The sequence below is a fragment of the Rhodamnia argentea genome, chromosome 4 (genome assembly GCF_020921035.1).
Source record: "Rhodamnia argentea isolate NSW1041297 chromosome 4, ASM2092103v1, whole genome shotgun sequence".
NCBI lineage: Eukaryota > Viridiplantae > Streptophyta > Magnoliopsida > Myrtales > Myrtaceae > Rhodamnia > Rhodamnia argentea.
In genome coordinates, this window is record NC_063153.1 from 26,653,979 (window position 1) to 26,681,682 (window position 27,704).

The 27,704-nt window shown below is 40.3% G+C and overlaps 2 protein-coding genes and 2 long non-coding RNA genes across 4 annotated transcripts in view; 3 read left to right on the forward strand and 1 right to left on the reverse strand.

Moving 5' to 3' along the window:
- Positions 1–17,130, forward strand: part of LOC115754015 (disease resistance protein L6-like) — a 183,939-nt gene extending 166,809 nt beyond the window's left edge. The window contains exons 5-6 of the mRNA XM_048278108.1: positions 15,138–15,730; positions 16,136–17,130. Coding sequence (XP_048134065.1) covers positions 15,138–15,730; positions 16,136–17,130 — 1,588 coding nt within the window. The remainder of the gene's footprint in view (positions 1–15,137; positions 15,731–16,135) is intronic.
- On the forward strand, positions 131–321 carry LOC125314563. The gene is made up of 2 exons (XR_007198030.1): positions 131–172; positions 275–321. It is a non-coding gene; the product is annotated as an uncharacterized LOC125314563 (long non-coding RNA).
- Positions 17,131–18,893: 1,763 nt separating the features above from the next.
- LOC115743499 lies at positions 18,894–27,150 on the forward strand. Its single transcript, XR_004015697.2, has 3 exons — positions 18,894–19,339; positions 19,417–19,494; positions 26,985–27,150. It is a non-coding gene; the product is annotated as an uncharacterized LOC115743499 (long non-coding RNA).
- Positions 22,300–24,694, reverse strand: LOC115743498. The gene is made up of 3 exons (XM_030678305.1): positions 24,298–24,694; positions 23,390–23,642; positions 22,300–23,293 (listed from the first exon to the last, which is right to left on the reverse strand). The coding sequence occupies exons 1-2, from the start codon at positions 24,655–24,657 to the stop codon at positions 23,433–23,435; spliced, it is 570 nt and encodes a 189-aa protein (XP_030534165.1). The 5' UTR covers positions 24,658–24,694; the 3' UTR covers positions 22,300–23,293; positions 23,390–23,432.
- Positions 27,151–27,704: the final 554 nt, after the last annotated feature.

Here is a 27,704-nt window from a genome sequence, read left to right on the forward strand (position 1 = left end):
GGCACATCTTATTGGAGATTTTAAGAACTCAACTAAGAATTTAAAATGGCTTCGATGGTGGAATTGTCCCTCAACTTTTGAAGCAAACAATTTTGATGCAAAGGAATTAGTTGTACTCGATTTGTCCGCTAGCAAGTTATCGGATACATGGCCGGGATGGAGTTCCATCAAGGTAAGGTAGAAGAACAAGTCTATTTTTCCGTTTCGGTTTCCTTTCGGTTGAATCATATTCACTCCGGGCTAACCTCTTCACGATTATAATATTTCTTACCAGGTGGCAAAGAAGCTGAAATATCTCGACCTTACAAACCGTGAATCTTTGGAAAAAACTTCCTTCCTCTCATATTTTGAGAATTTAGAGGTTCTGATTCTCGGAGATTGTCGGAATCTAAAGCAAATTGACTCTTCGATTGGGAAAATGAAGAGTATGGTACGCTTGGACTTGACGGGATGTGTGGAGCTCAAGAGGCTTCCAGCAGAAGTGGGTAAATTAGAAGCACTAGAGCAACTCATTCTAGAGGAATCTGGAATAGAAGAATTACCAGAGAGCATCTGTAATATTTCTTCCCCGCAACGCCTTAATTTTGGTCATTGCCGTAACCTCCAATCGCCGCCGACGCTTCCTTCCAACCTAACATTTTTGCATGTCACCTGTCGAAGTCGCAGATTACCTTCACTTTCCAACCTGACCCATCTCAAGGAGGTACGAATTCTTGATTGCGAATTTCTAGAGTGCATCCGGGAGCAACCATCAACACTACTAGAAAGATGCCTGCACGCTCCCTTTGAATTGGAAATCTTGGCAATTCATTGTTGCGAGCTCATGAAAACACTGGACGTTTTACAATTTCACCATCCGAGGACATTAAGTGTCCAGAGCTGCGAAAATATACTTGAAATTCGAGGTCTTGACGAATTGCTTTATTTGGAAAGCTTCGTAATCTCCAGTTGTCCTTCAATTAAAAGGCTTGACCTTCCAAAATCCAAGAGTCTTAAGCAATTAAAAGTTGAATATTGCGAAAACTTGGTTGAAATTCAAGGCCTCGATGCGTTGGAGTCCTTGCAAGAGATAGAACTCTCTCTATGCTCTTCAATTGAGAGGCTGAACTTTTCAAAATCCAAGGGTTTGAAGATATTCAAAGTTATAGAATGCCGAAGCTTGGTTGAAATTCAAGACCTCGATACGTTGGAGTCCTTGGAAGAGATAGGTATCTTTGCGTGCTCTTCAATTGAGAGGTTGGACCTTCCAAAATTCAGGTGTCTAAATACTTTCAAAGCTACACACTGCGAAAGCTTGGTTGAAATTCAAGGCCTCGATGCGTTGGAGTCCTTGAAAGAGATAGATATCTGTGTGTGCGTTTCAATTGAGAGGCTGAATCTTTCAAAATCCAAGGGTCTGAAGATATTCAAAGCTACATACCGCAAAAGCTTGGTTGAAATTCAAGGGCTCGATGCGTTGGAGTCCTTGAAAGAGATAGATATCTCTTGGTGCCCTTCAATTGAGAGGCTGAACCTTTCAAAATCCAAAGGTTTGAAGATATTCAAAGCTACATACCGCAAAAGCTTGGTTGAAATTCAAGGCCTCGATATGTTGGAGTCCTTGAAAGAGATAGATATCTGTAAGTGCGCTTCAATCGAGAGGTTGGACCTTTCAAAATCCAAGGGTCCGAAGATATTCAAAGCTAGAGATTGCAAAAGCTTGGTTGAAATTCAAGGCCTCGATGCGTTGGAGTCCTTGAAAGAGATAGATATCTCTGTGTGCGCTTCAATTGAGAGGCTGAACCTTTCAAAATCCAAGGGTCCGAAGATATTCAAAGTTACTGATCGCAAAAGCTTGATTGAAATTCAGGCCCTCGATGCATTGGAATCCTTGGAAGAGATAGATATCTCTGAGTGCGCTTCAATTGAGAGGCTGAACCTTTCAAAATCCAAGGGTCCGAAGATATTCAATGCTACTGATCGCAAAAGCTTGGTTGAAATTCAAGGGCTCGATACGTTGGAGTCCTTGAAAGAGATAGATATCTCTGAGTGCGCTTCAATTGAGAGGTTGAACCTTTCAAAATCCAAGGGTCTGAAGATGTTCAAAGCTACATACCGCAAAAGCTTGGTTGAAATTCAAGGCCTCAATACGTTGGAGTCCTTGGAAGAGATAGATATCTCTGAGTGCGCTTCAATTGAGAGGTTGAACCTTCCAAAATCCGAGGGTCCGAAGATATTCCAAACTACATTGTGCAAAAGCTTGATTGAAATTCAAGGCCTCGATAAGTTGGAGTCCTTGGAAGAAGTACGTATCACTCGGTGCCATTCTATTCAGAGCCCGAACCTTCCAAAATCCAAGGGTCCGAAGATATTCAAAGCTACATACTGCGACAGCTTGGTTGAAATTCAAGGCCTCGATATGTTGGAGTCCTTGGAAGAGATAGATATCTTTCAGTGCGCTTCAATTGAGAGGCTGGACCTTTCAAAATCCAAGGTTTTGAAGAAGTTGTCTATTAGATCTTGCAAAAAATTATTCGAAATTCAAGGTCTTGACGGGTTGGAGTTCTTGAATGTGCTAAATCTGTCCGAGTGCACTTCCTTTGGAAGGTTACCAAATATATGTTGCTTTGACACCTTGCATGAGTTGGCAATCAACTGTTGTGACAACCTTCATGATATTCGGGGCCTAGTGAGATTCCCATCCCGCAAACGTTTATGGATTGAGGATTGCAATTCCTTAGCAAACTTCCCAAACTTGTCAAATTTTCGTAAATTGAAGAAATTGTTCCTATCAAATTGCCATGGATTTCGGGAGATCCCGTGGCTTGTGGAGTCAACGTCTCTATTTTATATTGCTATCTCGGGATGTTCCTCGGTCGAGATCTTACCCGATCCGTCGTCATGTACGAACTTGACCACTCGGGTTGTGCAAAATTGTGAGAAACTAACTGAGCTTCGGGGGCTTGAGAAATTGGAGCACCTAAGTATATTGGACATTTCTGGCTGCAAGTCACTCAAGACAATACCAGAATTACCTGGAATTCCGCTTTTTCGAATTTATGAGGGAAATCCATTTGGCTCATTTCGATTGATGATGGAATTTGGAGAAGACTACAGTGATGAGTCAGAATGTTGAGATGATCCACATATACTTAGCAGGTAAGTTACTGTTTCTCTTTCGAGATCTATTGTCCAATTTTCCAATAAATTTCCTGTTTGCTGTTTCTATTAACAATGATGACCTCGTTATTAGTACTTCCTGGTTGAAAGTGTTAGTGTTCTTACTTGAATTCAGGGAATCCGAAGGCGATGTTCCTGGAAGTTAATGTGTGTACTTTGGCAAAATGTTTCTGCTCATCATGCCAGTAAATGATATAGATCAAAAGGCCTTCTAAGTGCATCGTTTGTCATTAGTCTTCAGGTAAGATTCTTCATCGTACGAAGAAAAATAATGATTCTCTGCGTTTGATTGATCCTGGAATGACAGAATTGTTGAATAAAAACTGATGCATGCAGGAATTTGATAGCATGCCAAAGGTAATCGTCTAGGATGAGAATTGGTACATGAAGGACACTATGCGGAGTCCTTCTGATGCGAGGTTTTAGTTTGCTTTGTGCACACCACGCAGTTCATGGTTGCATGTCTAAGGTATGCCTAAGAATGAATTAATGGGGTTGAGATTTGTCCAACCATTGTGTTCCACACATTTTATCTCACAAAATTGTTCGCATTGGCTGATTCAGGTAATTGTATCAGTCGTGAATAAAGTAGGAAACAGACCAGAAGCAAAACCATTGTGAATTTTTTGGATCAGTCGAGAAACTTGTAACTCGAATTTTGCTGACTATGAATCCAAGGCAAATAAGATTAGCTCAAAGAACTTGTTAAATTGTGTGGAGATAATAATGCCATCTGTCACTTATCTGAACTTCCGAGTGAAATCAGGATGGCGTGCATGAACGACAATGTCTTCTGACATAATCGAGTGCACTGTGAAATTATCCCTTATTTTATACATAAGCTCTTATTAGCGCATTTACTTGCTGAAAAGAAAAGCACAGGAAGCGTTTCCGGAAGCTCCATCTGATATGTAAATAGCACATTATGATAATGGAAAGTATCTTACTATATTCCACCACAGCAAGCAACTTAAGTTGAATTCACTATGCTAATTTGATCAAAGTTCCTGCACTTGATGATGTTAGATGCCTTCCAGTTGGATTTGAAGAGTTGAAGAAAATTAATATTGAGTTTGACTTACCAAGATCTGTAAATTTTGGGTATCGTTAGTAGTTTGCTGATGTTAATTGCTCGATTGATCTCATTTGATTCACTGGCAGGATTTGGATATTATTCCACTGGTCGTGGTATAAATGCTGATGCAACTGAAACAGCTTTTGAAAGGCACTTCTAAAAGGAAACAAAGCCATCAGGACCTCGATGTTTCTTGGACTGCTCCAAATGCTGACGGTGCATCCTTGGAAAGGTAAAGGATGTTCGGTTATTTTTGTCCCACATTGCCCTGATTAGGATCACAGAAGCAGAGCTGAAACTGTCCGTTAAGAGGTTTTCGAAATACTGAAAGTCTAGCCAATTTAGTTTGATATAGTGCTCAATAATTAGGACGAATTTATTTCAATTTGGCATCATAATTGACACCTGAATGTAGGTCTTTTGTAACCTCTATTCAAAGGGAGTTGTTTGTGATTCAGGTTTGGATCTTCATACTAAATTGGAAGCTATTCGATGTTTGGCTGCTAAACTTTGTTTGGGTCAATGAAGAACTTAGAGGTTCTTACTCTGGGAAGCTGCTGTCAGAGTAGGCTTGGATTGGTTGTACCCACTGTGGTTAGAAGTCTTGGGTTCAAAGTTTTACGAGGTTGATTTTTGCTGTCCCTTGCCGGTAACTGTCGGTAACTGTAGCAATCTTTGTGTGCTCAGATTGCTTATTATCCCAGTTGCACTCTGATTAGTTTAGCTTGGTGCACTTCCCGTTCTTATACTTTTGATGACCTGCCTTGATTCCATGAATTGCCCATGTTTTCTTTTCTCCTTGAAATGTTATTTGTCGAACTTCTATTGCAGCTTGCACCGTATCAAATCGAAAACTAAGTGTACTAATAGTAGGAGGTCTAAAAATCAGTCTAAAAATCAGTTCACTCATTTGGCCTTACAGTGATAGAGAACTTTTGGTGGCACCAACGCCTTGGACTATGCTTGGTAGACCTAAAGAGAAAAGGATAACAGAAGAAGGAGAATCTGAAAATGGATTCGACGCGTCGAGACAAGGCACAGAAATTACAAGCCAATTTGTGCTTCAAGCAAGTGCACAACTCAAAAATTGTCCATTGAAACAAAAGAAAACGGTGAGTTTTTTTCATTCGGTGTTTCTAGTCTCTGTTTGTGTCATTATTTTCTCAGTTTACTTTTGTAAGTCGACAGGATTAACAGATAGTCAGACATACAAAGGGAAAGCAATCCACTTGTCTCGGAGAGGCATCCTAATAATGCCACTACTCAAAAGGTACTTTTTAGTAACTGACTATCCATTTGAACGATTATAAAAGCCATTTTAACCTGAGCATTGTTTGGTTATTAATAGCATGGATGGGAAGGCAATCGAGTCATTCCTCTACTAAAAAATTCCGACAATGTTGTCGTCAATGCTAAGAAGGTGGAAAGGGCATCTTGCATATTTATCGCTACAGTGGGATTGGAGGTACAACTTTTCGGCAGTAAACAAATTTGTTATGTGACGATTCGAGATTTGAATTGAACGCATGCATCTCTTTCGTCCAGCAGCAAAAGGAAGACAGTATGAACAAGGAGCCAGAGAAATGGAAACGAGCAGTGGAGCATTTGAAGGACACTAGAAGTGTTGGATCAATAAGATCTCCAAGAAAGAGGAAAATCGACTGGAAGTAGCTGTTTGAAGAGTTGGAAGTCTGATATGTTGTACCTTTTGTTGGTAAGATCAAGAGACGGAGTGTGTTGTTTATATTTTGTGCAAGTGTTTTAAGATGTGGGAATGATGCTGTTAAGACCACAAGCATTCTGTGCAACAGTTTTTTTGTGTTTGGGAGTACGTCTGATACTTGGAAAGAAGTGCAATTGGCCTTATTTTTGCCTAATCAGTTGGTGTTAGAAGCTGGACATTAATTTTCTTACCTAACAATTTCTACAAATTTTCATTCTGAAAAACAGCAATTACGCAAGAATGAAAATGGAAAATCCCGAAAAACCAGATATTTCCAAACAGACGAAATTCCATAGCACAATTCTGAAACAGGCATGGAAGAGAGGAACAAAGCAATGACATGTCCACTGTCCACTCAAATATCTCCACAGATATGTGCCCAGGGCCATTCTCATGAACATCTGTAGAGCTCTGACAAGATGAAATCCACTGCTTATCGTCACTGCCCATGTCATATAGGACACCAGATGGATTCAAGGCCATTTCAATATCTGTTTCAACTTGCTGGAAGTAGTTAGCAGGACTGCGAAACAATAGCTCCATTCCATTATCATCGTAATCATCTACTATGCGGACACCAGGAGTTCGAATGTTTTTCACTTTTGCAGCACGGAAGTTCCGGTTGTAACACTCTTCATGCATCTCCTTGAAAGAGCGCATTGCTTCTGTCTGAAAATTCGAGTGTCCACTCTTTCCCTCCTCGCCACATCATAGCATGTGTATACCTGTTATTGGACCCGGGCTGCAGAAACTGATGTGCTTTATGAGAATATTTTGTGGTTCCTGAAACTTTTACTGCAAGGTTCCACTCATTCTCAACAAGTTCAACTACCACCTCTGCCCCACTCTCTCTCCATCCTCTGGTCCCCACTGTAATTAACAAGTTCGCATGACAAGATAACGACTCCCAGTTTCTTTGAGAAAATCGGGCGACATCTGAGGCCCTCTTTTCATTGGGTCCCCTGATTCGTTTGTGAGGAATTGTTCCCTGCTGCAGCTTTGAGCTTGAACCCGAAAGCCCAGAAGGATATGAGTAACATGTGTTCGTGGCTTCTTTGGTCCATTGCCAAAACTATTTAGGAACCATCAGATTTTGCATCTGACCAACCGCATGAGAAGTGTCCATAAAATGAACTACTTCTACTCCGATGCCATACGCTTCTTGGTGCGGTGGGATTTGGACTCGGGACGAGGCTGCCATTCATACCGCAAGCCATATCAGTAGGCAGCAAACTGCACGGTAATCCATCATCAACAGGCTTTTCGCTCTCATTATAATGGGGACTATCTATCTTAATACCATTCAAAGAAGGACAAGCACCATTTGTGATCCTCTGGCAAGGACTTAAGACTTTTTTTTCTGATGCTGCGTAATTTCCTTGCCCTTCCTGCATCTGCCCAACCTCATCACCATCTACAGCACTAGCAATGCCAATCCTGCCAGTGAGAAGATTACCACTTTGGTTATCCTGAGGGGTCCTCGTATCTGCACCCTTGCAAACAAACAGCTCAACAGCCTGATCATCTTTAGCACAACGCAAGTAGTGACTCTCTTGATGGAGCTTCTTGGCTAGTGTGGAATCCCATATCATTCTTTGGGCAGTTATCTATGGCGTGGCGGGCATGTTGTCAAAACTCAGTTTCGAGAATCTCATGTGCCTTCAGATGTGAGTGTAACTTTGTTCCTGTAACCATCCGTTTCTATGCTTCCGCCAAAGATGCAAGAAATGGAAAAAAAAAAATTACAAAACTGTTCACGTCAGCGTCAGCTGTCTCACGTGAGATTGCCGGCATTCACATCAATGATTTTTTATCTAAATTGGTCGGAAAGACTATATTGGCAAATCGTCCAAAAGATTTAGGACTAAATTAGCCAATCGGCATCCGTACAATAAACTTATGACTTCTTTTTGGTAAATTTTCCCCTTCCATGATTCTCATTTTTCGTGCATAGGGAGCCCGCCCGAACGGGAGGAGTTTGGAGACACCGAGACGATGTCGAGGGTTCGAACCTTGGACGATGTCGAGGGTTCGTAACTGTCTTGACTGGCGCAAGACAGTTACGAAGTTGTGCTGTTACATCGAATTGCAAGAAGATGGGCATAGTCCTAGCACTTCGGAGAAGCAGAGCACTGGGAAAGCAAATCCGGAGGATTACGATCCAATCGATCTGGTTCCAAACTCAAAGGCGTCGATAGGGCCCAGACCAATTGACCACGGCACTCCTCTTATGCCATTCATACCAAAGCCTGCCCGGATATAGTTTGCTCCAGACTACAAGGAATCAACTGATCAAGAGACATACACTGCCTCGTTATCCACTGCGGGATGCCCTGGAGTTCCTCAATGCCGCGCTTCGGTTATTAAATGGGGATTCTTCAGATCTACTTATTACGATGATTCCTTCTGTTGGAGCGCAGCTGTTGGGAGCTGTTCGACATGGATTGGACGGTCATGTTGCCGATATCAAATGGTCTTGAGCCTTTGTGTAAGAAACCGATATTGAAGTGTCTCCTTGCTCATCTCTGCAGGTGCTTCATAGCTTGCTTCTACGTAGTTGGTAGTCTCAGCAGAGTCGAACAAAAATGGATGAACTAGCTACTGAAAATCCTGGGTTTACATCAGTTTGATGCAGGAAAGCTTCAGCAAGTCTTATATAAAGAAGTCAGGCAGACAATGAGCTTAATTCCCATCAACTTTCAGTTGATATCAAAGTTGCTGCTGCTGTAGGTGTCCTGATTACCGTCGATGGTAATGCATAATTGCCCCTAAACTTTTCGATTGTTACACGTTACTCCAGCGAACTTTCATTTTGTTCTAGCAGTAAAAAAAGAAAAAGAAAAAAGTGATGAAAACCATCGTCCAAGAGGGCCCACCAAAATGGTCATCGTGCTGGCCACGATTGCATAATGTTGCTGATTTTCCACCGACGCGTTGACTACAAGATCAGAACTAACGACCTTCATAATTCTCCCCTGGATTCTAGATTATCCCTCTTTCTCTTTGTTCATCTTCTACCTCAAGTTCTTGACAAAATATTCAGTGGTTATTTAGTACCAGCTTACAGGCTGATGTGGCACAGAATTTTTGTTGACAGCCAATTATATATATTGCCACATGTTGACAACGTGGACATGAATTAAAATTTTGATTCTTTTTTCGTCTCTCTTCAGCTTCGTCACCGATCGGCATTGCTAAGATAGAATATAAGTCTCCGTCTGTGGTGGTTGGGAGAGAGAATGTTTGTCGGTCACCAGATCGGGCAAGGGTGGTGAGGACTCCCTCGCCGGCGGCAGCAAGGTCGACCCTTGTTTGCGCTGGGCAAGGCGAGATCTTGCAGCCACCGGTGAGTCATCCCATCCTAATGTGGAAAAGAAGACCTGCCAATGCCTTTTAGCGTGCGCTTTTCTATGATGTCGGCTACATTTTAGTCAAATGATCCCCTTCGCTCAAGTGAAAAAAAAAAAAATCACTGACAATGCTTCGCAGTGGCAACAAATTATTCGTTATTGCTCCTTTGCCCCTCCTTGTCCCATTTTACAAGGATTTTCTTTCCGTTGCTAAATTTAGGACTAATGCTCCCAAAAAAAAAAAAAAAAACTTCGAACCGATAAATTTGTGATAAATTTACCTCTAATAATTTTTTATCGTAAAAAACTCTACATTAATACTTTTGTGATACATCTACGTCCAAATTAATTTTTTTATCGCAAAAAATCCTAAACTAGTACACCCGTAATAAATTTACTCCAAATTATTTTTTTGACCATAAAAAAAGTCCTAAAATGATATACTTATGACAAATTTATCCTTCATTAATTTCAATTAATGTGGGTTAACATTACGAAAAAAAATCCCAAATTTGATATACCCGTAATAAACATAAAGGAAAAACACTTAACTTGTACACCTGTCAATTGCCACATATCATCCGACTCAATAATTTGACGGTAAAATGGAACAAAAATCAACGGAGTATAAATTTAACACAGGTGTACCTGTTTTTGACAAATTTATTACAAATAAATGATCAAAAAAATAATTTTGAGTAAATTTATTATAGGTGTATCAATTTGGCCAGTCCGTGTGGGCAGGGACGACTCACTTACCATGCTTAGTAGGGGTTTGTTAATATACATGTTGGAAAAAGCAAACAGTTGAAATTCTAGTCTTTCGAAGCTGAAGAGTTTGAAAGGTAAGGCATGAGCACGATGAGTCAAATTCAAATTTTGTGAAAGAAAATTCTGATATGCAGTTGCCGTTGTAGTGTATAATGAAGTTATGGTCTTGGTAATCAACAAAAAAACACGCGATACGAATTACGCAGGAATGGGGGGAAAAGACGACAGGACCAGAGGGAGTTTAATGCGAGAATAAAAGTTCGGTTTGGGGAGTCGTAATCTGATCGCGTGCTACGCAGGAAAACAGCTCGCGCTGCTGTTTTCCAACCTGATCTTTTCCTTGTTTGACAAAAACGACTATAAGCGCGTGATTACTGTTCCTGGTCAATGAATTGCCAGTTGGCTTCGATTATATGAATCGAACCAATGAAGAGACAAGTAAGTGGGCAACAAGGAGGCATTTCGGTTTTTCCTCAAGAGGCTTTCTGGTTTTCTTCTCCATCTGGTTTGAAAGCCAAAAACGGAATGCATCTTCCCATTAAGAAACGCAAACTCAGTGAGCTTACAAATGCCAAAGATGTTGATACTGGTGGATCTGGTTCGGTGACTGCGCCGACCGGAACTAATTCCGGTGGATCTAGTTCGTGTCCGACAGAGACTGCTAACGGTTCGTCTAGCTTGTCAACCGCGACGACGACTGGAAACAGCTACGATGTTTTCTTGAGCTTTAGAGGCCCAGATACTCGAAATGGCTTCGCCGGTCACCTCTACAATAGGCTCCACTTTGCCAAGACTTACCCTTTCAGAGACGATGTGGAGCTCCGCCAGGGCGAGAAGATCGGCCCAGATCTTTTGGCGGCCATCAAGAACAGTAAGATCTTGATCCCCATTCTCTCCGAGAATTATGGTACGAGCCGCTGGTGCCTGGATGAACTGGTTCAAATAATGGAGTGCAAGAAGAATAACCCGGAGACTGTAGTGTTGCCTATATTCTACAAAGTGAAACCATCTGACGTGGCACATCAAAAGGGGAGGTTTGGAGAGGGATTTCGTGATCGTAACACGCGTTTGCGCGAGAGGAACTTCGACCCAACGATTTTGAAGAAATGGGAGGATGCCCTCAAAGAAGTCGGTGACTTGAGAGGACGCGAAGTCAATGGGTACTTCATCTTTTCACCAAAATATTCTCTACTTTCCTTTTATCTGTGTGGGTGTTTACAGTTGTTACATCATTAATGTCGTTAATTAGTTGCTATAAATGATTTTTACAAAAGAAATATGTCATTGGTAGCTATGACAATTACTTACAGGATTTTTGCCTATTCAAACGCTATAGGAAGTTCTTATTGTCATGTCCACATCATACCTAACATCTTTGACAAACAATAAGGTTAAAATTCAATTCAAATTCATGGTTCATGTAATATTCTTGATTTCATCAGCAAAACACTCAAGTTTCTTCTGGCTCAATATATCTTTTGGCAAGGGCATTAATTGGAGTGGGGCACGCCATGTGAAGCAACCACCACCATTTCCCGCATTAATCTTAGCGTATAAGATAATATCTGGAGTTGTTGGCAAAAAAAAAATTACTTCTAAGTTTCCCGATTTTTCGATTTGTTTCTTACTGCTTCATCATTAGTTAAACAATACAAGATTGATATTGCCATGTATTTGAACTCTCCTCACATTTGACAGGTCTGAAGCAGCAGTGATAGATTCGGTGGTCGAACAAGTGTTACTCGAGCTGAAGAAAAAGTTTGAGTTGGTTATTCCTGAGAATTTGGTCGGAATTGATAGTCATGTGAAGAAGCTTATGGAAGCTGTAAATAATAATTCTAGTGCCACCCTTTTTTTTGTCATCCATGGAATGGGAGGCATTGGTAAGACTACTCTTGCTAAAAAGTTCTACAACGAGCTCTCTAATCGATTTAAGTATCGTTGCTTCATTCCTGATGTTAGGGAATCATGTGAGCGTGATGGTATTGAGCACTTGCAGAACAAATTGATCTCTGTTACATTGGAGCGGGATTATAAAGTTTCTACTAGGGACGAAGGGATTAGGTTCCTCTCATCCAACATTAACAGTAAGAAAGTTCTCTTCCTTCTTGATGATGTGGATAAGGATGATGACTTGAAGGCTTTGGCTGGAAAACGGAGTTGGTTTTCTTCGGAAAGTATCATCATTATTACCACCCGAAACATGGGTATTATTGACAAAGCCGGGAGGGACTACCCATATGAGCTTGAGAGAATGGATAGGGATAACTCTACGATTCTGTTTAGTAGACATGCGTTCCTAATGGACTCTCCTCCAAGTGAACTTAAGGAACTCACCGATAAAGTTGTGTCCACCACCGGAGGGCTTCCTTTAGCTCTCAAGGTCTTAGGTTCACTTTTGCATGGAGCCCAGAGAAATAGATGGACACGCACGATAAAGAAGTTACAGAAAATCCCTGATGAGGAAGTGAAAGGAAAACTAAAGATAAGTTATGATGCACTATCGTTTGGGCAAAAGCAAATTTTTTTGGACATTGCTTGTTTTTTCATTGGCACTGATGAGAGAATTGCATCCTACATGTGGGACGCATGTAACTTTTTCGCTGCGGAAATTGAAGTATTGAGACTTCGGTCATTAATAAAAGTTGGATATAATCATAAGCTCATAATGCATGACCAATTAAGAGATCTTGGTAGGTGGATTGTTCGTGAGGGGAACGAGAATGCACCGCAGTACTGTAGCAGGTTATGGAACTCCAAGGAAGCTTTGAAAGTGCTAAAGGAAAAGGAGGTAATAGTTTCTCTTCTTTTGCTCCCTTAGTTCATGTTCTACTGCTCGGGGTGTGGTTGGTCCTCTACTTAATGCTTGCTCTAGTGAACAAAGAAAGTATGAGGTTGCTCTCTCTTAGTAAGCATTGCAGTTTATCTGAGATTCTTCTAACACAAAGGTTACTTCACTAAGTTTACTTTCAAATTTGTTAGATAATCGATAGGGGTATTCTGCATTGAAAAAATCTGAATTTATGTACTTGATTGGGATACGTCCTTCGCACGTGCAATAAATAACTTGACTATGCAACTGTGGCAAATAACTACTTAGGATATATAAATCGTAGAATTTTATTATATGTTACATCAAGTTAGGAACTACTTTTTTACGAAAATTCACATGATAGAACAAGAACATTTGTATTAACCGTACTTTGTGCAAAGAAATGACCTTTAAAAAGAGAAATGTCTGATTTTTTTCCACATAGAAAGTCCCAGAGATATAAACTAAAATTATATTTTGCATATAATTAAAGTATGTGATTATTGTATTTGTGAAATTAATAATAGTTTTCACTCAATTACTATGAATCCACCATTCAGTTTTATTCAAAGTGGTTGCTCAAAAGACTACACAAGTGTTTTGTGTTTCCAACATGCAACCTGTTTAGAATTTCAAGAGCCAATTGATATGTTAGCAATGTCAAAGCCAATGTCTATTATTATGTATTTTGTATTACATCATGAAATAAGCTAAACTAACCACATGAAAAATGAATATGCTGTATATTTTATATCTGAATAAATTGGTATAACTAACTTTTAGAACTTACAAGGTGCATTACTTGGTGCAATTATTTCAGTAACTTTGTTGGGTTCATTAAGTCGAAATCAAATTCCGAATATAATATATAAATACTACCACAGGTTTAGCTACTCATAATTAGTTACGAATCCGATGGCAAACTCGAGTAGTCGACATGAAAATTATACATACGAAAAAGGGCAAAGAAAAGACTTTACAAGGTTAAATTTTCTTTATTTTAAGGGAAGTTTGTTTTTGCCAATTGTCATAATTGTTACAATAACCATGTTTCTACGCAATTATAGTTCATTTGGATATCTATTATGAAAATTATAGAAAGAGAGAAGATATATTTCTATTAAAGTTGATGAAATAGACTTTCGATTTTGCACAGTGTAATTTACTTAATCCCAGGTATTGCTAACTAGTATAGTAATGAAGCTACATTACAGAAATAAGAGGGTTAACAAGTTGTTGAGTTTTACGTATGAGCCATCAGATCAAAGTGTAAAACTAAACTATTACTCCGGACAAAACTAAACCTGAAAAAAGAGATCATACATATATATAATCCAAGTACTTATGGCCAATTTCAAAATCTAAGTAGACATCCTTCACTTTGTTAGCCCTTATAAATACGGTTTATTGGCCAAGGAAGGAATCATATGTTCCCTTGCTAGTCTCTAAAGACACCAATGCATGTTAATAGAGATATGAACAATGATATTAGATTTTCTTCAATTGTATATAAATAGTGTTGATGAATGTCGGTTCTTACTTATAGGGAACAAGTAAGATTGAGGCCATTTCTCTTAGCGAAGATAGCTCAAGATACCATGGCGTAGTGATTCATCAATGTGACATTATCCTCACGGGCAAACAATTCAAGAAGTTAACGAATGTAAGGTTCCTTGACGCGACGGGGGCACATTTTAGTGGAGATTTTAAGAACACGACCAAGAAGTTAAAATGGCTTCGATGGCAGAATTGTCCCTCGACTTTTGAAGCAAACAATTTTCATGCAAAGGAATTAGTTGTACTTGATTTGTCCTCTAGCAATTTATCAGATGGATGGCAAGGATGGAGTTCCATTAAGGTAAGGTAGAAGAACAAGTCTATTTTTCCGTTTCCTTTTCCTTTCGGTTGAATCATATTCACTCTAGGCTAACCTCTTCACGATTATAATATTTCTTACCAGGGGGCAAAGAAGCTGAAATATCTCGATCTTACAGGCTGTGAATCTTTAGAAAAAACTTCCTTCCTCTCATATTTTGAGAATTTAGAGGTTTTGATTCTCAGATTTTGTCGGAATCTAAAGCAAATTGACTCTTCGATTGGAAAAATGAAGAGTATGGTACGCTTGGACTTGATGGTATGTGTGGAGCTCAAGAGGCTTCCAGTAGAAGTGGGTAAATTAGAAGCACTGGAGCAACTCCTTCTACGGGAATCTGGAATAGAAGAATTACCAGAGAGCATAGGGGATCTGCAGAATCTAGAAATTCTGGATATTAGTCACACTGGGATAAAAGAATTACCCGATGGCATTGGAAGGCTGAGAAAGCTCCGAGATTTACGTGCTTCATGTTGCAGTCAGCTGGGAGGGGTAATTCCAAAAGGCATCTGTAATATTTCTTCCCTGCAACGTCTTAATTTTGGTAGTTGCGGGAACCTCCAATCGCTGCCGGTGCTTCCTTCCAGCCTAACATTTTTGCACGTCACCTGTCGAAGTCGCAGATTGTCTTCACTTTCCAACCTGACCCATCTCAAGGAGGTACGAATTCATCTTTGCGAATTTCTAGAGTGCATCTGGGAGCAACCATCAACACAACTAGAAATCTTGGCAATTTCCAGCTGCAATCTCATGAAAACACTGGACGTTTTACAATTTAACCACCTGAGGACATTAAGTGTCCGATACTGCAAAAATATACTTGAAATTCGAGGTCTTGACGAATTGCTTTATTTGGAAAGCTTCGAAATCACTGGTTGTCCTTCAATTAAAAGGCTTGACCTTCCAAAATCTAAGAGTCTAAAGAAATTAATAGTTGAATATTGCAAAAACTTGGTTGAAATTCAAGGCCTCGATGCGTTGGAATCCTTGGAAGAGATAGAAATCTCTGGGTGCCCTTCAATTGAGAGGCTGAACTTTTCAAAATCTAAGGGTCTGAAGATATTCAAACCAATGACATGCAAAAGCTTGGTTGAAATTCAAGGCCTCGATATGTTGGAGTCCTTGGAAGAGATAGAAATTTATGAGTGTGCTTCGATTCAGAGGCTGAACCTCCTAAAATCCAAGAGTCTGAAGAAATTCAAAGCTGTGAACTGCGAAAGCTTGGTTGAAATTCAAGGCCTCGATGCATTGGAGTCCTTGAAAGAGATACATATCTCTGTGTGCTTTTCAATTAAGAGGCTGAACCTTTCAACATTCAAGGGTCTGAAGATATTTAAAGTTGCATGCTGCAAAAGCTTGGTTGAAATTCAAGGCCTCGATACGTTGGAGTCCTTGGAAGAGATAGATATCTCTGAGTGCGCTTCAATTGAGAGGCTGGACCTTTCAAAATCCAAGGGTCTGATGATATTCCATGCTATAGACTGCGAAAGGTTGGTTGAAATTCAAGGCCTCAATACATTGGAGTCCTTGAAAGAGATAGATATCTGTGAGTGCACTTCAATTGAGAGGCTGAACCTTTCAAAATCCAATGGTCTGAAGATATTCAAAGCTATATATTGCAAAAGCTTGGTTGAAATTCAAGGCCTCGATACATTGGAGTCCTTGGAAGAGATAGATATCTCTGAGTGCGTTTCAATTGAGAGGCTGAACCTTCCAAAATCTAAGGTTTTGAAGAAGTTGTTTGTTGGATCTTGCGAAAAATTATCAGAAATTCAAGGCCTCGATGGGTTGGAGTTCTTGAAAGTGCTAAATCTGTCTGGGTGCACTTCCTTTGGAAGGTTACCAAATATATGTTGTTTTGATACCTTGCAGAAGTTGGCAATCAACTGTTGTGACAACCTTCATGATATTCAGGGCCTAGTGAGATTCCCATCCTGCACAAGTTTATGGATTGAGGATTGCAATTCCTTAGCAAACTTCCCAAACTTGTCAAATTTTCGTAATTTGAAGAAATTGTACCTATCAAATTGCCATGGATTTCGGGAGATCCCGTGGCTTGTGGAGTCAACGTCTCTATTTTATATTGCCATCTCAGGATTTTCCTCGGTCGAGATCTTTCCTGATTTGTCATCATGTACCAACTTGTCCACTCTGGTTGTGCGAAATTGTGAGAAACTAACTGAGCTTCAGGGGCTTGAGAAATTGGAGCACCTAAGGATATTGGACATTTCTGGCTGCAAGTCACTTAAGACAATACCAGAGTTACCTGGAATTCTGCTTTATCAAAATTATAAACAAAAGCCATTTGACTTATATCGATTGATGAGAGAATTTGGAGAAGACGACAGTGTTGAGTCAGAATGTTGAGATGATCCATATATCCTTAGCAGGTAAGTTGCCTTTTCTCTTTCGAGATCTATTGTCCAATTTTCTGATATATTTCATGTTTGCTGTTTCTATTGACAATGATGACCTTGTTATTAGTACTTCCTGGTTGAAAGTGTTAGTGTTCTTACTTGAATTCAGGGAATCCGAAGGCGATGTTCATGCAAGTTAATGTGTGTACTTTGGCAAAATGTTTCTGCTCATCATGCCAGTAAATGATATAGATCACAAGGCCTTCTAAGTGCATCGTTTGTCGTTAGTCTTCGGGTAAGATTCTTCATCCTATGAAGAAAAATAATGATTCTCTGCGTTTGATTGATTCTGGAATGACAGAACTGTTGAATAAAAACTGATGCACACAGGAATTTGATAGCATGCCAAAGGTAATCGTCTAGGGTGAGAATTGGTACATGAAGGACACTATGTGGAGTTCTTCCGATGCGAGGTTTTAGTTTGCTCTGTGCACACCACGCAGTTCATGGCTGCATGTCTAAGGTATGCCTAAGAATGAATTAATGGGGTTGAGATTTGTCCAACCATTGTGTTCCACACATTTTATCTCACAAAATCGTTTGCATTGGCTGATTCAGGTAATTGTATCGATCGTGAATAAAGTAGGAAACAGACCAGAAGCAAAACCATTGTGAATTTTTTGGATCAGTCAAGAAACTTGTAACTCGAATTTTGCTGACTATGAATCCAAGGCAAATAAGATTAGCCCAAAGAACTTGTTAAATTTTGTGGAGATAATAATGCCATCTGTCATTTACCTGAACTTTCAAGTGAAATCAGGATGGCGAGCATGAACGAGAACGTCTTCTGACATAATCGAGTGCACTGTGAAATAATCCCTTATGTTATACATAAGCTCTTATTAGCGCATTTACTTGCTGAAAAGAAAAGCACGGGAAGCGTTTCCGGAAGCTCCATCTGATATGTAAATAGCACATAATGATAATGGAAAGTATCTTGCTATATTCCATCACAACAAGCAACTTAAGTTGAATTCACTACGCTAATTTGATCAAAGTTCCTGTGCTTGATGATGTTAGATGCCTGCCAGTTGGATTTGAAGAGTTGAAGAAAATTAATATTGAGTTTGACTCACCAAGATCTGTAAATTTTGGGGTATCATTAGTAGTTTGCTGATGTTAATTGCTAGATTGATCTCATTTGATTCACTGGCAGGATTTGGATATTATTCCACTGGTCGTGGTATAAATGCTGATGCAACCGAAACAGCTTTTGAAAGGCACTTCTAAAAGGAAACAAAGCCATCAGGACCTCGATGTTTCTTGGCTGCTCCAAATGCTGACGGTGCATCCTTGGAAAGGTAAAGGATGTTCGGTTATTTTTGTCCTACATTGCCCTGATTATGATCACAGAAGCAGAGCTGAAACTGTCTGTTAAGAGGTTTTCGAAATACTGAAAGTCTAGCCAATTTAGTTTGATATAGTGCTCAACAATTAGGACGAATTTATTTCAATTTGGCATCATAATTGGCACCTGCATGTAGGTCTTTTGGAGTCTTTGTCCAAAGGGAGTTGTTTGTGATTCAGGTTTGGATCTTCATGCTAAATTGGAAGCTATTCGATGTTTGGCTGCTAAACTTTGTTTCGGTCAATGAAGAACTTAGAGGTTCTTACCCTGGGAAGCTGCTGTCAGAGTAGGCTTGGATTGGTTGTACCCGCTGCGGTTAGAAGTCTTGGGATCAAAGTTTTACGAGGTTGGTTTTTGCTGTCCCTTGTCGGTAACTGTAGCAATCTTTGTGTCCTCAGATTGCTTATTATCCCAGTTGCACTCTGATTAGTTTAGCTTGGTGCACTTCCTGTTCTTATACTTTTGATGACCTGCCTTGATTCCACGAATTGCCCATGTTTTCTTTTCTCCTTGAAATGTTATTTGTCGTACTTCTATTGCAGCTTGCACTATGTCAAATCGAAAACTAAGTGTACTAACAGTAGGAGGTCTAAAAATCAGTTCACTCATTTGGCCTTCCAGTGATACAGAACTTTTGGTGGCACCAACGCCTTGGACTATGCCTGGTAGACCTAAAGAGAAAAGGATAACAGAAGAAGGAGAATCTGAAAATGGATTCGACGCGTCGAGACAAGGCACAGAAATTACAGGCAAATTTGTGCTTCAAGCAAGTGCACAACTCAAAAATTGTCCGTTGAAACAAAAGAAAATTGTGAGTTTCTTTTCATTCTGTGTTTCTAGTCTCTGTTTGCGTCATTGTTTTCTCAGTTTACTTTCTTAAGTGGACAGGATTAACAGATAGTCAGACAAAGGGAAACCAATCCACTTGTCACAGAGAGGCATCCTAATAATGCCACCACTCAAAAGGTACTTTTAACCTTACTTTTTAGTAACTGACTATCAATTTGAATGATTATAAGAGCCATTTTAACCTGGGCATTGTTTGGTTATTAATGGCATGGATGGGAAGGCAGTCGAGTCATTCCTCTACTAAAAAATACCGACAATGTTGTCGTCAATGCTAAGAAGGTAGAAAGGGCATCTCGCATATTTATCGCTACAGTGGGATTGGAGGTACAACTTTTCGGCAGTAAACAAATTTGTTATGTAACGATTCGAGATTTGAATTGAACGCATGCATCTCTTTCGTCCAGCAGCAAAAGGAAGACAGTATGAACAAGGAGCCAGAGAAATGGAAACGAGCAGTGGAGCATTTGAAGGACACTATAAGTGTTGGATCAATAAGATCTCCAAGAAAGAGGAAAATCGACCAGGAGTAGCTGTTTGAAGAGTTGGAAGTCTGATATGTTGTAGTACCTGTTGTTGGTAAGATCAAGAGACGGAGTGTGTTGTTTATATTTTCTGCAAGTGTTTTAAGATGTGGGAATGATGCTGTTAAGACCACAAGCATTCTGTGCAACAGTTTTTTTGTGTTTGGGAGTACGTCTGATACTTGGAAAGTAAGTGCAGTTGGCCTTATATTTGCCTAATCTGTTGGTGTTAGAAGCTGGACATTAATTTTCTTACCTAACAATTTCTACAAATTTCCATTCTGAAAAACAGCAATTTTCTTGACAGAATGAAAGAATCTAACATTTCCATTCTAAAAGTATGATTTTTTTTTTGTTTTTTTGGAAAATTTCCAACCATTCAGCATACCGATTCCTTTACAACAATTACGAGCTTCGTGAAACAAGCGACCTCGTCACCTCACCTCCAATTTGGTCGAGACCCCAAGATCCGCATTGTCGCCGTCTAGACCTCGACCCATCAAACCATCTTCGCCCGTGAGGCTCAAGGCAGTTCGCATGAGAAGTTTGAAGTGTGACTTGGTGTCGAGGAAGAGGTTTATTTGAAGCCCAAATATTTTCTAACTAGAGAATAAGAATATATGGATAAAATAATGCACGCGTCCTGACTCACTATATTTAAAAAAAAATCCAACTTAAATATGAGATTTCAGCTGCATTTATTTCGCGAAAAATGAATGTGTTGAAAAATATTTTCCTAAAAATAGTCGCTTGCATTCCTTGCGAATATGAATGAACGAAAAATATTTCCATCATCCATGAAAATCTTCATATATAAGTTGCTGGCGGTAATGAAAAAAATTTTCATTAACTAATCATTTTAAGAGATACAAGCCATCATTTTTAAGAAAATATTCTCCAAATCATGCATTTTTCGTAAAACAAACACACGCTTCACGTTACTAAGAAAGCCTCATATTTGTCGTGTTACCAAATGGAATGACTATATCTTAAAAAAAAAACACACACACCCACGCACACAAAAAAAGAAGAAAAAAGAAAGATGCCCAATACGTATGTTCAAAGCGACGTGCATTAGGTCTAACAAGAAACCCATGTTTCATATTAGATTGAATAGGATACATATCGTATCTCCTACCAACATTCTTAACTTATCGATTTCAGTAGAACAATAAGCATGGTACTGTCCTATTGGGCTTTAATTATTCTAGAAAATCTCTTTTGAACCAAAGCTTGGTAAACCGCAGTTTTACCAAGTAATTAAGTCTGAAGAACGAAATGGGTTTATCATCCATTTTCTCAGCTTTAGTGATTAGCTACATAGCATGCATTATTCCGTAATATCCACATGGTTTAGCGAAATTGCATGCCCGGTCCCCAGTCGATGGGATGCTCTTGGCTGCTCTTTGATGTGCCCAACAACTTAAATGAGAAACAAAAGGCAAAAAGACTGTCTAGGAAAGTTAGAGATGTAATTACATGTATATAGCCCATGCTCACAAAAGCAAAGATGTAGGGCCAGCAAAATAGTACAAGGTTGCTAGGTAAGATGATTGGGTGAGCGTAGCTTGCACAAAGAAAGCAATACCTCTTTGAATTATGCGTTTCGGACTGAAAATAATAGTTCTTCGATTGATGATTCTTGGTAAAAGGGACGCATGAGCCAAAACTTCAATAATGGTCTGCCTGCTAAGTTTCTAGTCGTTTAGCAATCAAATATCAGAAAAAAAATCGCTCGCACTGGATGGATTTCAGTCTAAAATTGTCCACTAATACATCGGTGAAAGCCGAGTTATTCAGCTCATACAGAGAGAGAGAGAGAGAGAGAGAGAGAGAGAGAGACGCTATCCCTGAAGTATCAGACCTATAGTAAAAGTCATGATCCAGGGAGGCCAACTTACTCATGTCCTTGTCCGGCTCTTCAGTCAAATAGATAGGTAGGATAGGACTTCCATTCCACTTCGGTATGCTTGTAAGATGAGGCTGTTTTGTGAAAAAGAACTTGAAAATCACAATTGAGGCAGTATTGACTTGAGGACCATCTTACAGCCTGAACCGCCCCGCCGCTGATACCGGAGCTTTGTCAAGTTCCACGTTTCATTGCTTTGCACACGTTATAAGCAGTCTAAAAGGGAATAACTCAGTTCTCTACCTGCGCTCGAAGATGATGAACAGCATAAGCATGAATGCATAACCCAAAAGCTACAGATCGGATGCAGAAATCGCTCAAGGGGTTAAAAAGAGGGTATAAGCTTCAGAGACGCATTGCCTATGAAAAGGCCAGAAGATAAAAGCTATCACATGATGATTGCTCGTTCTGCAGTTCAAAGCCGCAGAGGATGACAAGGATATCTGAGGAGAACAGAAACTAGAGCATCAACCAGATTCCTACCAAAGCCAATTTAGTTTGGTCAATCTCTCTTCATTTCCTTTTTCCTTTCTTATTTGATAGAGGGGGGCGGGGTGACTGTACAGAGAATGGAAGCAAAAGATTCTATACAATGCTCTTGCAAAATAAACACGACGAGCAGCACTAATGAGGCATACACTTGCTGCTGGTGTAAAGACTACTGGAATCACTAAGGTATTGCAAGGATGGACTAGAAAACTGCCAAAATATCGACACTTAAATGTGACAACCAAATATCTCTCTATTAATTCCCTCTCCGCAAACTTTTCCTTCAAAAACTCCGCCTGGTGAAAGGCGCACCAGCATCAACAAATCTCGGACCAGCTCCCGCTTCCGAGAAACATTTTCATGCCATCTGCACATTCTTCAGGGTCAAATTGAGAACTATACCAATTCTGTTCGCTGATAATAACTGATAATCTTCATAAAACCTACCCATCATCCCTATCCTCCGAAGGCGCTTTCATCGCTTCGGCAGTCATGAGAGCAACCACAGCTCTGTGAACTGCTACATCTGCTTTGCAAAGAAGTCTCTGCGCCCTCTCTCTCTTAAGCTTAGCTAAATTAGACGCATACCGCGCTGCACCAGATGCATCCAACAATTTATATTCCTCCATATCCACCTGGTCCCACTGCCCACCAGATGGTCTATGAGAGCCCTCAGATGAAAAATGTTGATGAGAATTCCAGTGAAGGGTATTCTTTTTACTGCCTGTGGTTCCCCTACCGTAGGCAGTGACCATCTGTAAAGGTCAAGGAGATGCAACGGCACCAGATTTCTTTGACTTATATCTGTGTTGTCTCGGAGGATAATTTCGATTGAATCCATCATTGCCGACTGGGAAATATCCCTGCCCAGGGACATCTCGTGGTGAATATCCCAATGGAGATGTTTGTGCCAATTGAGAATTGTCCACATGCCCATAGTTATGTCCCAAATAGAGGGCCCTATCATCTCCAAAACTAGGTCCGTTCAATCTTCTCCCTGACAGGAACACAAACAAAATGACATCAAAATTCTGGATCCAAGTAAAAATAGCCCAAAAAGGTTTTGCACTTGGTGAAATTCACACGACATTACCAAAAGCATGGAAACTGTCGTGATCTCCATGATAACCATTGCTTTACCCTGTGACTGAGAATCGTTTTTGAGACCTTTGCTTTGAGCCTTTATTAGGAACCTCTAAACCCCTAGGTTTCACACAGAAAGCAAACATGGGAGGTCTTTCAGCAGCTGAGGTCTTCTGACACCCATCAGAAGGAGCAGAGTTCCCTTTATTCAAAGCTAGCCCCCGCTCTCTCAACTGCTGCTGGTACTTTTCCCATGATGGTGGCTGCAAAGCATGAGCATGAATTAAATAGAGATACCATGACATAGAATCACAAGATCGAAAAAGCAAGCAATCCATGAGAGTTAATTTCAAAGGCTATTTGTTTCTTTATCTGTGGCCCCACAGCCAGTGGTTGGATCAGGCAAAAATCTAATGAATCCATGTGATTCATGGAATCACCAACGTCAGTTTTCTCCAGTTTTCCTTGATTGGACATAAACTCAAAACATAAGCAAGTAATCTACTGCAATGTGTTGTTAATGCTCAATGCCGTGTTAATTGAAGACCAAATCCCTCCCTCCCTCCCTCTCTACTACACCAATTACGCAAGAATGAAAAAGGAAAATCACAAAAACCAGATATTTCCAAACAGACGAAATTCCATAGCACAATTCTGAAACAGGCATGGAGGAGAGGAACATAGCAATCACATACCAACATGTCCCCCCAACAATCCTTGCAATTCTGAACCCCAAATTAAAACAAAAACGAGCATCTCAACATGGAAACGTTTATCTGGAAAAACCGAGTGAGAGAAATCATTCCCAGATGGTGGATTAACAGAAATTGCAGAAAGCCATATTAAATGCAGCACCTCACATAAATGTGTATCTAGACAAAATCAATGAACGACAAGAAAAAGGTTTTTAAAAGGCACCTGAAGATGTCGAATCAATGGCATTCCTTTCTTTTGCCTCTTCTGCCGCCAATGTTCATAAATAGCTCTTACCACTGGTCCTGCGCCAAACTTCAAGTCGTCTATTTCTTCAGATGTGAAATGGTCACGCTGTAGAGCATGAGCTTTCTTCTCGAACATGTCCATTGTCCACTCAAATATCTCCACAGACATGTGCCCGGAGCCATTCTCATGAACATTTGTAGAACCCTGACAAGATGAAATCCACTGCTCATCGTCACTGTCCATGTCATATAGGACACGAGATGGATTCAAGGCCATTTCAATAGCTGTTTCAACTTGCTGGAAGTTGATAGCAGGACTGCGAAACGATAGCTCCATTCCATTATCATCGTAAACTTCTACAACGTGGACACCAGGAATCCTAATGTTTTTTACCGATGCAGCACGGAAGTTCCGGTAGTAACACTCTTCATGCATCTCCTTGAAAAGAGCCCATTGGCTTTCGAGTGCCCACTCTTTCCCTCCTCGCCACATCATAGCATGTGTATACCTGTTAGTGGACCCAGGCTGCAGAAACTGATGTGCTTCATGAGAATATTTTGTGGTTCCTGAAACTTTTACAGCAAGGTTCCACTCATTCTCAACAAGTTCAAGTACCACCTCTGCCCCACTCTCTCTCCACCCCCTGTGCAGATAACAACTCCCAGTTTCTTTGAGAAACTCGGGTGACATCTGAGGCCCTCTTTTCATTGGGTCTCCTGATTCTTTTGTGAGGAATTGTTCTCTGCTGTGGCTTTGAGCTCGAACCTGAAACCCCAGAAGGATATGAGTAAGTAACATGTGTTCGCGGCTTCTTTGGTCCATTGCCAAAACTATTGAGGGAACCATCGGATTTTGCATCTGACCAACCGCGTGAGAAGCATCCATAAAATGAACTACTTCTACTTAGATGCCATACGCTTCTTGGTGCGGTGGGATCTGGACTCGGGACGAGGCTGCCATTCATACCGCAAGCCATATCAGTAGGCAGCAAACTGCGCAGCGATCCATCATCAACAGGCTTTTTGCTCTCATTATAATGGGGAAAAGCACCATTTGTGATCCTCTGCAAAGGACTTGACTTTTTTTTTCTGATGCTGCGTAATTTCCTTGCCCTTCCTGCATCTGTCCAACCTCATCACCATCTACAGCACTAGCAATGCGAATCCTGCCAGTGTGAAGATTACCACTTTGGTTATCCTGAGGGGTCCTCGTATCTGCACCCTTGCAAACAAACAGCTCAACAGCCTGATCATCTTTAGCACAACACAAGTTTTGACTCTCTCTTGATGGAGCTTCTTGGCTAGTGTGGAATCCCATATCATTCTTTGAACAGTTATCTTTGGCGATGTTAGGTCGGGCCAAAATGCTTGCATTTTCTGCACTTTTCTCCTGATTAAGCTCAACAAAACTAATTTTGGACTCGCTATGATTCATAAGAAGCTTCAGATGCAAGCTCAGAAAGAAAGTAGGAGCAGCGGTAAAGGGGAGAGCAAACAGAGGAAGCTTCATGTACCCTGCATCAGAACTTGAAGAATTGGCCCCATTATCGTCACCAATACCTCTAGATACACCCGAGGGCGAAATTGCTTCTCCGGTCATCTTCTGTAGACCCTGATCAGTTAGTCCCAGGACAATTAATACTGGCTTTGAACAAGTAACAACCACAATACTGCCAAAGGTAATCATATATGTCGAGAAATGCTAAATGAGCTGGAGCTCGATGTTTAAGGATCAGGAGCTTTCAAAAGGCACTTCTAAAAGGAAAAAAAGTCACTTAAGGATCAGGAGCTCGATGTTTATTGGACTTCTCCAAACGCTGACAATGTATCCTTGGAAAGGCAGAGGATGCTTGCCTATTTTTATCCCACATTGTGGTAATTACAATCGACAGAACCATCGCAGACCTGAAACCGTCCGTTAAGAGGTTTTTAAAATACTAAAAGTCTAGCCAATTAGTTTGATATGGTGCCCAATAATTTGGATGATTGTATTTCAATTTGGTATCACAATTGGCACTGCATGGAGGTCTTTTGGAGTCCTCATTGAAAGAGTTGTTTGTGATTCAGGTTATGGTCATCATGCTAAAGAGGAAGCTATTCGATGATTGGCTGCTAAACTTTGTTGGGTCAATAAAGAACTCAGAGGTTCTTACTTTGTTAAGCTGTTGTCATATTTGCTGTCAGAATGATAGAGGTCGCTGTTGATACCAAACTTGAAAATGTTTCTGGTGTGAAGAACATGGTCGCCAGAGTCCAGTAATCCTACGAATTGCCCATGTTTTTTTCTCTTTTTTTCTCCTTGAACTGTTGTCTGTCGAATACAGCTTCCTTTGTATCAAATTGGATACTATGTGAACTGACAATAGGTCTAATAATCAGTTCTCTAATTTGGCATCAGCTAATAAGGTGCACCGTTCACTCATTTGGCCTTCCAGTGATAGAGAAACTTTGGTGGCACCAACACCTCGGATTATGCCTGGTAGGCCTAAATAGGAAAGGATAACAGAGGAAGAATCTACAAATGGATAGGTATAGAAATCACGTGCCATTTGTGCTTCAAGAGAGGCCACGACTCAAGAAATTGTCCATTGAAACAAGAGAAAAGGGTAGGGTTCCTTCATTATAAGAGCCATATTAACTTGAGCATTTTTTGGTTCTTAATAGCCTGGATGGGCAGGCACTCGAGTCATTTATCTACTGAGAGATATCAACAATGTTGTGGTCAATGCTATGAAGGTGGATTGCGCATCTCACATATTTATCACTTCAGTGCGATTAGAGGATCAGCTTTATGGTAGTAAACGAGTTGTTATGTAAAGATTTGAAAATACGCATCTCTCTCGTCAAGCTGCAAAAGGAAACAGTATGAACAAGAAGCGAGAGAAACAGAAAGAGGATGAAACTTGTCCCCCAATTAAGTTGGTGAATGAAGGACATTGGAAGTGGTGGATCAACAGGAACTCCGAAAAAAGAGGTAAATCGATCGGCAGTAGCAGTTTAAAGAGTTGGAAGTCTGATATGTTCTAGTACCTTTCGATGGTATGATACTCTTCAATTTAAGATCAAGACATGGGGTTTGTTGTATATATTTTCTCCAAGTGTTTAAGATGTTGGCATCAACAGCCTTTTATGCTAGGGAGTACGTTTGATATTCGAACGGAAGTGCAGTTGCTCCTTATGTTCGCCTAATCTTTTGGTGTTATAGACAATGCTCTATCCCCATTCCCCGATAACAAGCCAAGCTTGTTTAGAGGTTGTAGGACATTAATTTTTCTTACCTAACAATTTCAACAGATTTTCATTCTAAAGGGCTTCAGTTTTCATTGCAAAACACCTGCAATTTCATAAATGATAAATCGCGAATCAAAGGATCAGACTAACATC